The 9,578-nt window shown below is 51.5% G+C and overlaps 1 protein-coding gene across 4 annotated transcripts in view; it reads right to left on the reverse strand.

Moving 5' to 3' along the window:
• Positions 1 to 9,578, reverse strand: part of LOC117410056 (aldehyde dehydrogenase family 3 member B1) — a 26,479-nt gene continuing 16,901 nt past the window's right edge. For 3 of the 4 annotated variants that reach the window (XM_059020989.1, XM_059020992.1, XM_059020991.1), the window contains 8 exons: positions 8,731 to 9,123; positions 7,763 to 7,929; positions 7,223 to 7,322; positions 5,677 to 6,285; positions 4,168 to 4,779; positions 2,858 to 3,466; positions 1,329 to 1,940; positions 1 to 369 (listed from right to left, as the gene is read on the reverse strand). In XM_059020989.1, coding sequence (XP_058876972.1) covers positions 6,095 to 6,285; positions 7,223 to 7,322; positions 7,763 to 7,929; positions 8,731 to 9,123 — 851 coding nt within the window. In that variant the 3' untranslated portion in view covers positions 1 to 369; positions 1,329 to 1,940; positions 2,858 to 3,466; positions 4,168 to 4,779; positions 5,677 to 6,094. Of the gene's footprint in view, positions 370 to 1,328; positions 1,941 to 2,857; positions 3,467 to 4,167; positions 4,780 to 5,676; positions 6,286 to 7,222; positions 7,323 to 7,762; positions 7,930 to 8,730; positions 9,124 to 9,578 lie in introns of those variants that run through there. The other variant, XM_059020990.1, reaches the window with a different exon arrangement.

Here is a 9,578-nt window from a genome sequence, read left to right on the forward strand (position 1 = left end):
TAAAGATTTGGCACTTCACTTTATTAATAATGCTGGTAAGAATACGGTAATCTCAAACAAAGTTCTTGATTAATTAATACAATGTATTGCACACGTGCAGCGTGATTCAGACTCTCCTCCTCTCCCCTCTCCTCTCCTCCTCTCCAGCAGTGTGCAGCTCCCCCTCTCCTCTCCTCCTCTACAGCAGTGTGCAGCTCCACTTCCTCTCCTGTGTTGCCTGCAGCAGTCTCTCCAGTTTCTGCTCGCTGTAGGGCGGGTAGCGCAGCTGGTTCGCCCACTCGAGCCCGAAGCCGCGCAGCACACAGGAGCGCTGGTGAGAGAACGTGTCGAAGCTGAACCGGCCGTGGTACCGACCCACACCACTGGAGCCTGGAGAGAGAGAGAGAGAGGAGAGTGAAGAGAGGGGAGAGGAGAGGGGGAGTGAGGAGACGGGCAGGAGGGGGAGAGGACAAGGGGAGTATGGAGAGAGAGGGAGAGGAGATGGGGAGCGTGGAGAGGGGGGGAGAGGAGAGAAGGGAACAGTGTTCATTTTTGAAATCACTACCCTCTACTTGGTTTCTTTGTGTGTCTCAGTGTGTGTGTGTGTTTCAGTGTATGTGTTTCAGTGTGTGTCTCGTGTGTTTGTGTGTGTTTCAGTGTATGTCTCGTGTGTGTGTTTCAGTGTATGTGTTTCAGTGTGTGTGTGTGTTTCAGTGTATGTGTTTCAGTGTTTGTGTGTGTTTCAGTGTGTGTGTTTCAGTGTTTGTGTGTGTTTCAGTGTATGTGTTTCAGTGTGTGTGTCTCGGTCTGTGTTTCAGTGTATGTGTTTCAGTGTGTGTGTGTGTGTTTCAGTGTATGTGTTTCAGTGTGTGTCTCGTGTGTTTGTGTGTGTTTCAGTGTATGTCTCGTGTGTGTGTTTCAGTGTATGTGTTTCAGTGTGTGTGTGTGTTTCAGTGTATGTGTTTCAGTGTTTGTGTGTGTTTCAGTGTATGTGTTTCAGTGTGTGTGTCTCGGTCTGTTTCAGTGTATGTGTTTCAGTGTGTGTGTGTGTGTTTCAGTGTATGTGTTTCAGTGTGTGTCTCGTGTGTTTCAGTGTATGTGTTTCAGTGTGTGTGTGTCTCGGTGTGTGTGTTTGTTTCAGTGTGTGTCTCGGTGTATGTATTTCAGTGTGTGTGTGTGTTTCAGTGTGTGTCTCAGTGTGTGTGTGTGTCTCGGTGTTTCAGTGTGTGTCTCGGTGTGTGTGTGTGTGTTTCAGTGTGTGTCTCGGTGTGTGTGTGTGTTTCAGTGTGTGTGTGTGTTTCAGTGTGTGTTTCGGTGTGTGTCTCGGTGTGTATCTCTGTGTTTCTCACCCACTCCTCCGAATGGCAGTGTTATCACAGTCGTGTGGACCAGTCCATCATTGGAGCAGAACCCCCCGCTGCTGGTACATTCCATCACCTTGGTAACCACCTGCAGGGGGAGGAGTCAGTGCTTTCAAAAGATATCTCATTATCAACGATACCGCAACAGAGACACACGCACAGTGAGACACACACTCCCGTTCCTAATTTAGCTGTTTTATTGAACACAGTGTCATGTGTTAACACAATGTAAAGATTTGGCACTTTCTTCACTTTATTAATAATGCTGGTAAGAATACGGTAATCTCAAACAAAGTTCATGATTAATTAATACAATGTATTGCACATGTGCAGCGTGATTCAGACTCCTCCTCTCCCCTCTCCTCTCCTCCTCTCCAGCAGTGTGCAGCTCCCCCTCTCCTCTCCTCCTCTACAGCAGTGTGCAGCTCCACTTCCTCTCCTGTGTTGCCTGCAGCAGTCTCTCCAGTTTCTGCTCGCTGTAGGGCGGGTAGCGCAGCTGGTTCGCCCACTCGAGCCCGAAGCCGCGCAGCACACAGGAGCGCTGGTGAGAGAACGTGTCGAAGCTGAACCGGCCGTGGTACCGACCCACACCACTGGAGCCTGGAGAGAGAGAGAGGAGAGAGGGAGAGGGGAGAGGAGAGGGGGAGTGAGGAGACGGGCAGGAGGGGGAGAGGACAAGGGGAGTATGGAGAGAGGGAGAGGAGATGGGGAGCGTGGAGAGGGGGGGAGAGGAGAGAAGGGAACAGTGTTCATTTTTGAAATCACTACCCTCTACTTGGTTTCTTTGTGTGTCTCAGTGTGTGTGTGTGTTTCAGTGTATGTGTTTCAGTGTGTGTCTCGTGTGTTTGTGTGTGTTTCAGTGTATGTCTCGTGTGTGTGTTTCAGTGTATGTGTTTCAGTGTGTGTGTGTGTTTCAGTGTATGTGTTTCAGTGTTTGTGTGTGTTTCAGTGTGTGTGTTTCAGTGTTTGTGTGTGTTTCAGTGTATGTGTTTCAGTGTGTGTGTCTCGGTCTGTGTTTCAGTGTAGGTGTTTCAGTGTGTGTGTGTGTGTTTCAGTGTATGTGTTTCAGTGTGTGTCTCGTGTGTTTGTGTGTGTTTCAGTGTGTGTGTTTCAGTGTATGTGTTTCAGTGTGTGTGTGTGTTTCAGTGTATGTGTTTCAGTGTTTGTGTGTGTTTCAGTGTATGTGTTTCAGTGTGTGTGTCTCGGTCTGTTTCAGTGTATGTGTTTCAGTGTATGTGTTTCAGTGTGTGTCTCGTGTGTTTCAGTGTATGTGTTTCAGTGTGTGTGTGTCTCGGTGTGTGTGTTTGTTTCAGTGTGTGTCTCGGTGTATGTATTTCAGTGTGTGTGTGTGTTTCAGTGTGTGTCTCAGTGTGTGTGTGTGTCTCGGTGTTTCAGTGTGTGTCTCGGTGTGTGTGTGTGTGTTTCGGTGTGTGTCTCGGTGTGTGTGTTTCAGTGTGTGTTTCGGTGTGTGTCTCGGTGTGTGTGTGTGTCTCGGTGTGTATCTCTGTGTTTCTCACCCACTCCTCCGAATGGCAGTGTTATCACAGTCGTGTGGACCAGTCCATCATTGGAGCAGAACCCCCCGCTGCTGGTACATTCCATCACCTTGGTAACCACCTGCAGGGGGAGGAGTCAGTGCTTTCAAAAGATATCTCATTATCAACGATACCGCAACAGAGACACACGCACAGTGAGACACACACTCCCGTTCCTAATTTAGCTGTTTTATTGAACACAGTGTCATGTGTTAACACAATGTAAAGATTTGGCACTTTCTTCACTTTATTAATAATGCTGGTAAGAATACGGTAATCTCAAACAAAGTTCATGATTAATTAATACAATGTATTGCACATGTGCAGCGTGATTCAGACTCCTCCTCTCCCCTCTCCTCTCCTCTCCAGCAGTGTGCAGCTCCCCCTCTCCTCTCCTCCTCTACAGCAGTGTGCAGCTCCACTTCCTCTCCTGTGTTGCCTGCAGCAGTCTCTCCAGTTTCTGCTCGCTGTAGGGCGGGTAGCGCAGCTGGTTCGCCCACTCGAGCCCGAAGCCGCGCAGCACACAGGAGCGCTGGTGAGAGAACGTGTCGAAGCTGAACCGGCCGTGGTACCGACCCACACCACTGGAGCCTGGAGAGAGAGAGAGAGAGGAGAGTGAAGAGAGGGGAGAGGAGAGGGGGAGTGAGGAGACGGGCAGGAGGGGGAGAGGACAAGGGGAGTATGGAGAGAGAGGGAGAGGAGATGGGGAGCGTGGAGAGGGGGGGAGAGGAGAGAAGGGAACAGTGTTCATTTTTGAAATCACTACCCTCTACTTGGTTTCTTTGTGTGTCTCAGTGTGTGTGTGTGTTTCAGTGTATGTGTTTCAGTGTGTGTCTCGTGTGTTTGTGTGTGTTTCAGTGTATGTCTCGTGTGTGTGTTTCAGTGTATGTGTTTCAGTGTGTGTGTGTGTTTCAGTGTATGTGTTTCAGTGTTTGTGTGTGTTTCAGTGTATGTGTTTCAGTGTGTGTGTCTCGGTCTGTTTCAGTGTATGTGTTTCAGTGTGTGTGTGTGTGTTTCAGTGTATGTGTTTCAGTGTGTGTCTCGTGTGTTTCAGTGTATGTGTTTCAGTGTGTGTGTGTCTCGGTGTGTGTGTTTGTTTCAGTGTGTGTCTCGGTGTATGTATTTCAGTGTGTGTGTGTTTCAGTGTGTGTCTCAGTGTGTGTGTGTGTCTCGGTGTTTCAGTGTGTGTCTCGGTGTGTGTGTGTTTCAGTGTGTGTCTCGGTGTGTGTGTGTGTTTCAGTGTGTGTGTGTGTTTCAGTGTGTGTTTCGGTGTGTATCTCTGTGTTTCTCACCCACTCCTCCGAATGGCAGTGTTATCACAGTCGTGTGGACCAGTCCATCATTGGAGCAGAACCCCCCGCTGCTGGTACATTCCATCACCTTGGTAACCACCTGCAGGGGGAGGAGTCAGTGCTTTCAAAAGATATCTCATTATCAACGATACCGCAACAGAGACACACGCACAGTGAGACACACACTCCCGTTCCTAATTTAGCTGTTTTATTGAACACAGTGTCATGTGTTAACACAATGTAAAGATTTGGCACTTTCTTCACTTTATTAATAATGCTGGTAAGAATACGGTAATCTCAAACAAAGTTCATGATTAATTAATACAATGTATTGCACATGTGCAGCGTGATTCAGACTCCTCCTCTCCCCTCTCCTCTCCTCCTCTCCAGCAGTGTGCAGCTCCCCCTCTCCTCTCCTCCTCTACAGCAGTGTGCAGCTCCACTTCCTCTCCTGTGTTGCCTGCAGCAGTCTCTCCAGTTTCTGCTCGCTGTAGGGCGGGTAGCGCAGCTGGTTCGCCCACTCGAGCCCGAAGCCGCGCAGCACACAGGAGCGCTGGTGAGAGAACGTGTCGAAGCTGAACCGGCCGTGGTACCGACCCACACCACTGGAGCCTGGAGAGAGAGAGAGGAGAGAGGGAGAGGGGAGAGGAGAGGGGGAGTGAGGAGACGGGCAGGAGGGGGAGAGGACAAGGGGAGTATGGAGAGAGGGAGAGGAGATGGGGAGCGTGGAGAGGGGGGGAGAGGAGAGAAGGGAACAGTGTTCATTTTTGAAATCACTACCCTCTACTTGGTTTCTTTGTGTGTCTCAGTGTGTGTGTGTGTTTCAGTGTATGTGTTTCAGTGTGTGTCTCGTGTGTTTGTGTGTGTTTCAGTGTATGTCTCGTGTGTGTGTTTCAGTGTATGTGTTTCAGTGTGTGTGTGTGTTTCAGTGTATGTGTTTCAGTGTTTGTGTGTGTTTCAGTGTGTGTGTTTCAGTGTTTGTGTGTGTTTCAGTGTATGTGTTTCAGTGTGTGTGTCTCGGTCTGTGTTTCAGTGTAGGTGTTTCAGTGTGTGTGTGTGTTTCAGTGTATGTGTTTCAGTGTGTGTCTCGTGTGTTTGTGTGTGTTTCAGTGTGTGTGTTTCAGTGTATGTGTTTCAGTGTGTGTGTGTGTTTCAGTGTATGTGTTTCAGTGTATGTGTTTCAGTGTGTGTGTCTCGGTCTGTTTCAGTGTATGTGTTTCAGTGTATGTGTTTCAGTGTGTGTCTCGTGTGTTTCAGTGTATGTGTTTCAGTGTGTGTGTGTCTCGGTGTGTGTGTTTGTTTCAGTGTGTGTCTCGGTGTATGTATTTCAGTGTGTGTGTGTGTTTCAGTGTGTGTCTCAGTGTGTGTGTGTGTCTCGGTGTTTCAGTGTGTGTCTCGGTGTGTGTGTGTGTGTTTCGGTGTGTGTCTCGGTGTGTGTGTTTCAGTGTGTGTTTCGGTGTGTGTCTCGGTGTGTGTGTGTGTCTCGGTGTGTATCTCTGTGTTTCTCACCCACTCCTCCGAATGGCAGTGTTATCACAGTCGTGTGGACCAGTCCATCATTGGAGCAGAACCCCCCGCTGCTGGTACATTCCATCACCTTGGTAACCACCTGCAGGGGGAGGAGTCAGTGCTTTCAAAAGATATCTCATTATCAACGATACCGCAACAGAGACACACGCACAGTGAGACACACACTCCCGTTCCTAATTTAGCTGTTTTATTGAACACAGTGTCATGTGTTAACACAATGTAAAGATTTGGCACTTTCTTCACTTTATTAATAATGCTGGTAAGAATACGGTAATCTCAAACAAAGTTCATGATTAATTAATACAATGTATTGCACATGTGCAGCGTGATTCAGACTCCTCCTCTCCCCTCTCCTCTCCTCTCCAGCAGTGTGCAGCTCCCCCTCTCCTCTCCTCCTCTACAGCAGTGTGCAGCTCCACTTCCTCTCCTGTGTTGCCTGCAGCAGTCTCTCCAGTTTCTGCTCGCTGTAGGGCGGGTAGCGCAGCTGGTTCGCCCACTCGAGCCCGAAGCCGCGCAGCACACAGGAGCGCTGGTGAGAGAACGTGTCGAAGCTGAACCGGCCGTGGTACCGACCCACACCACTGGAGCCTGGAGAGAGAGAGAGAGAGGAGAGTGAAGAGAGGGGAGAGGAGAGGGGGAGTGAGGAGACGGGCAGGAGGGGGAGAGGACAAGGGGAGTATGGAGAGAGAGGGAGAGGAGATGGGGAGCGTGGAGAGGGGGGGAGAGGAGAGAAGGGAACAGTGTTCATTTTTTAAATCACTACCCTCTACTTGGTTTCTTTGTGTGTCTCAGTGTGTGTGTGTGTGTTTCAGTGTATGTGTTTCAGTGTGTGTCTCGTGTGTTTGTGTGTGTTTCAGTGTATGTCTCGTGTGTGTGTTTCAGTGTATGTGTTTCAGTGTGTGTGTTTCAGTGTATGTGTTTCAGTGTTTGTGTGTGTTTCAGTGTATGTGTTTCAGTGTGTGTGTCTCGGTCTGTGTTTCAGTGTATGTGTTTCAGTGTGTGTGTGTGTGTTTCAGTGTATGTGTTTCAGTGTGTGTCTCGTGTGTTTCAGTGTATGTGTTTCAGTGTGTGTGTGTCTCGGTGTGTGTGTTTGTTTCAGTGTGTGTCTCGGTGTATGTATTTCAGTGTGTGTGTGTGTTTCAGTGTGTGTCTCAGTGTGTGTGTGTGTCTCGGTGTTTCAGTGTGTGTCTCGGTGTGTGTGTGTGTGTGTTTCAGTGTGTGTCTCGGTGTGTGTGTGTGTTTCAGTGTGTGTGTGTGTGTTTCAGTGTGTGTTTCGGTGTGTGTCTCGGTGTGTGTGTGTGTTTCGGTGTGTGTCTCGGTGTGTGTGTGTGTCTCGGTGTTTCAGTGTGTGTCTCGGTGTGTGTGTGTGTCTCGGTGTTTCAGTGTGTGTCTCGGTGTGTGTGTGTGTTTCAGTGTGTGTGTGTGTTTCAGTGTGTGTTTCGGTGTGTGTCTCGGTGTGTGTGTGTGTTTCGGTGTGTGTCTCGGTGTGTGTGTGTGTCTCGGTGTGTATCTCTGTGTTTCTCACCCACTCCTCCGAATGGCAGTGTTATCACAGTCGTGTGGACCAGTCCATCATTGGAGCAGAACCCCCCGCTGCTGGTACATTCCATCACCTTGGTAACCACCTGCAGGGGGAGGAGTCAGTGCTTTCAAAAGACATCTCATTATCAACGATACCGCAACAGAGACACACGCACAGTGAGACACACACTCCCGCTGCACAGCAGTGTGATCCAGTCCTGGTTTCACTGGGAGTTTAATAATAAGACACACCTGAGCTTGTTAGCTAGACACACTGGGGCTGATCAAGCTGGTAGTAAAACCTGGAATGGGTGACGCTGCTGTGCAATAGGAGTCTGATTCCCAGCCCTGCACACACAAACATAGTAGTAGACTCACACTGAGACACACAGTGATGCTGACACACCTCCCCTCTCTCCTCTCCTCTCCTCTCTCCTCACCTTGCTGTCTCCAGTTTACAGATACAGTGCCAGTGGTTTCTCCTCTCCTCACCTTGCTGTCTCCAGTGTACAGATACAGTGCCAGTGGTTTCTCCTCTCCTCACCTTGCTGTCTCCAGTGTACAGATACAGTGCCAGTGGTTTCTCTCTGCAGTTGATGAAGTTGATGGCTTCCTCCAGGCTCTCCACAGTGAGGATGGGGAGGACCGGTCCGAAGATCTCCTCCTGCATCACAGGGTCCGACTCGCTCACATCCACCAACACCGTGGGGGCTGCGGGGGGGAGGGGGGGAATCGGGTAAACACTCGGCACTGCCCCCCCCCCTACCCCCCCACCTGATTTCAGACTATCAGCCTCCCCTTCCTCTCCCCCTCTCACCCCAGTCTCTCCCCTCCTCCCCCTCTCACCCCAGTCTCTCCCCTCCTCCCCCTCTCACCCCAGTCTCTCCCCCTCTGTCCTCTCTCCCCCTCTCTCCTCTCTCCACCTCTCTCCACCTCAGTCTCTCCCCCTCTCTCTCCTCTCCCCCACCTCAGTCTTTCTCCTCACCTATGTACCTCTCCCCCTCCTCAGTCTCTCCCCCTCTCTCTCACCTATGTACCTCTCCCCCTCTCCTCTCTATGTACCTCTCCCCCTCCTCAGTCTCTCCCCCTCTCTCTCACCTATGTACCTCTCCCCCTCTCCTCTCTATGTACCTCTCCCCCTCCTCAGTCTCTCCCCCTCTCACTTATGTACCTCCCCCTCTCCTCTCTCACCTATGTACCCACCTATGTACCTCTCCCCCTCCTCAGTCTCCCCCTCTCTCTCCTCTCTCACCTATGTACCTCCCCCTCCTCAGTCTCCCCCTCTCTCTCCTCTCTCACCTATGTACCTCCCCCTCCTCAGTCTCCCCCTCTCTCTCCTCTCTCACCTATGTACCTCTCCCTCAGTCTCCCCCTCTCTCTCCTCTCTCACCTATGTACCTCCCCCTCCTCAGTCTCCCCCTCTCTCTCCTCTCTCACCTATGTACCTCTCCCCCTCCTCAGTCTCTCCTCCGATCTCCCCTCTCTCTCTCCTCAGTCTCTCTCTCCTCTCACCTATGTACCTCTCCCCCTCCTCAGTCTCTCCTCCGATCTCCACTCTCCCCTGGCTGTTACTCAGCAGGTCTCGGATTCTCTCGAAGTGTCGCTGGTTGATGATCCTGCCGAAGTCTCGGGACTCCCTGGGCTCCGTCCCGTAGAGCTGGGTGATGCAGTCCCTGAGCGCGGGCAGCAGGAGGCGCCGTGTCTCTGGGGAGCACAGCACGTAGTCCGGCGCCACGCAGCTCTGACCCGCGTTGAAGAACCGGGCCCAGACCAGCCTCCGTGCCGTCGCCGTGATGTCGCAGCTCCCCTCCACCAGGGCGGGGCTCTTACCCCCCAGCTCCAGGGTCACGGGGGTCAGGTGACAGGAAGCGGCGCGCATCACCGAGCGAGCCACGGACACGCCCCCTGAAACACAAGAGAGACACGCCCCCTGAAACACACGAGAGACACGCCCCCTGAAACACACGAGAGACACGCCCCCTGAAATACACGAGAGACACGCCCCCTGAAACACACGAGACACGCCCCCTAAAACACACGAGACACGCCCCTGAGACACACGAGAGACACGCCCCCTGAAACACACGAGACACGCCCCCTGAAACACACGAGACACACGAGACACGCCCCTGAGACACACGAGAGACACGCCCCCTAAAACACACGAGAGACACGCTCCATGAAACACACAAGACACGCCCCTGAAACACACGAGACACGCCCCCGAGACACACGAGACACGCCCCTGAAACACATCAGAGACACGCCCCTGAAACACACGAGAGACACGCCCCCTGAAACACACGAGACACGCCCCCTGAAACACACGAGACACGCCCCCTGAAACACACGAGAGACAC

The sequence above is a fragment of the Acipenser ruthenus genome, unplaced genomic scaffold (genome assembly GCF_902713425.1).
Source record: "Acipenser ruthenus unplaced genomic scaffold, fAciRut3.2 maternal haplotype, whole genome shotgun sequence".
Taxonomy (NCBI): domain Eukaryota; kingdom Metazoa; phylum Chordata; class Actinopteri; order Acipenseriformes; family Acipenseridae; genus Acipenser; species Acipenser ruthenus.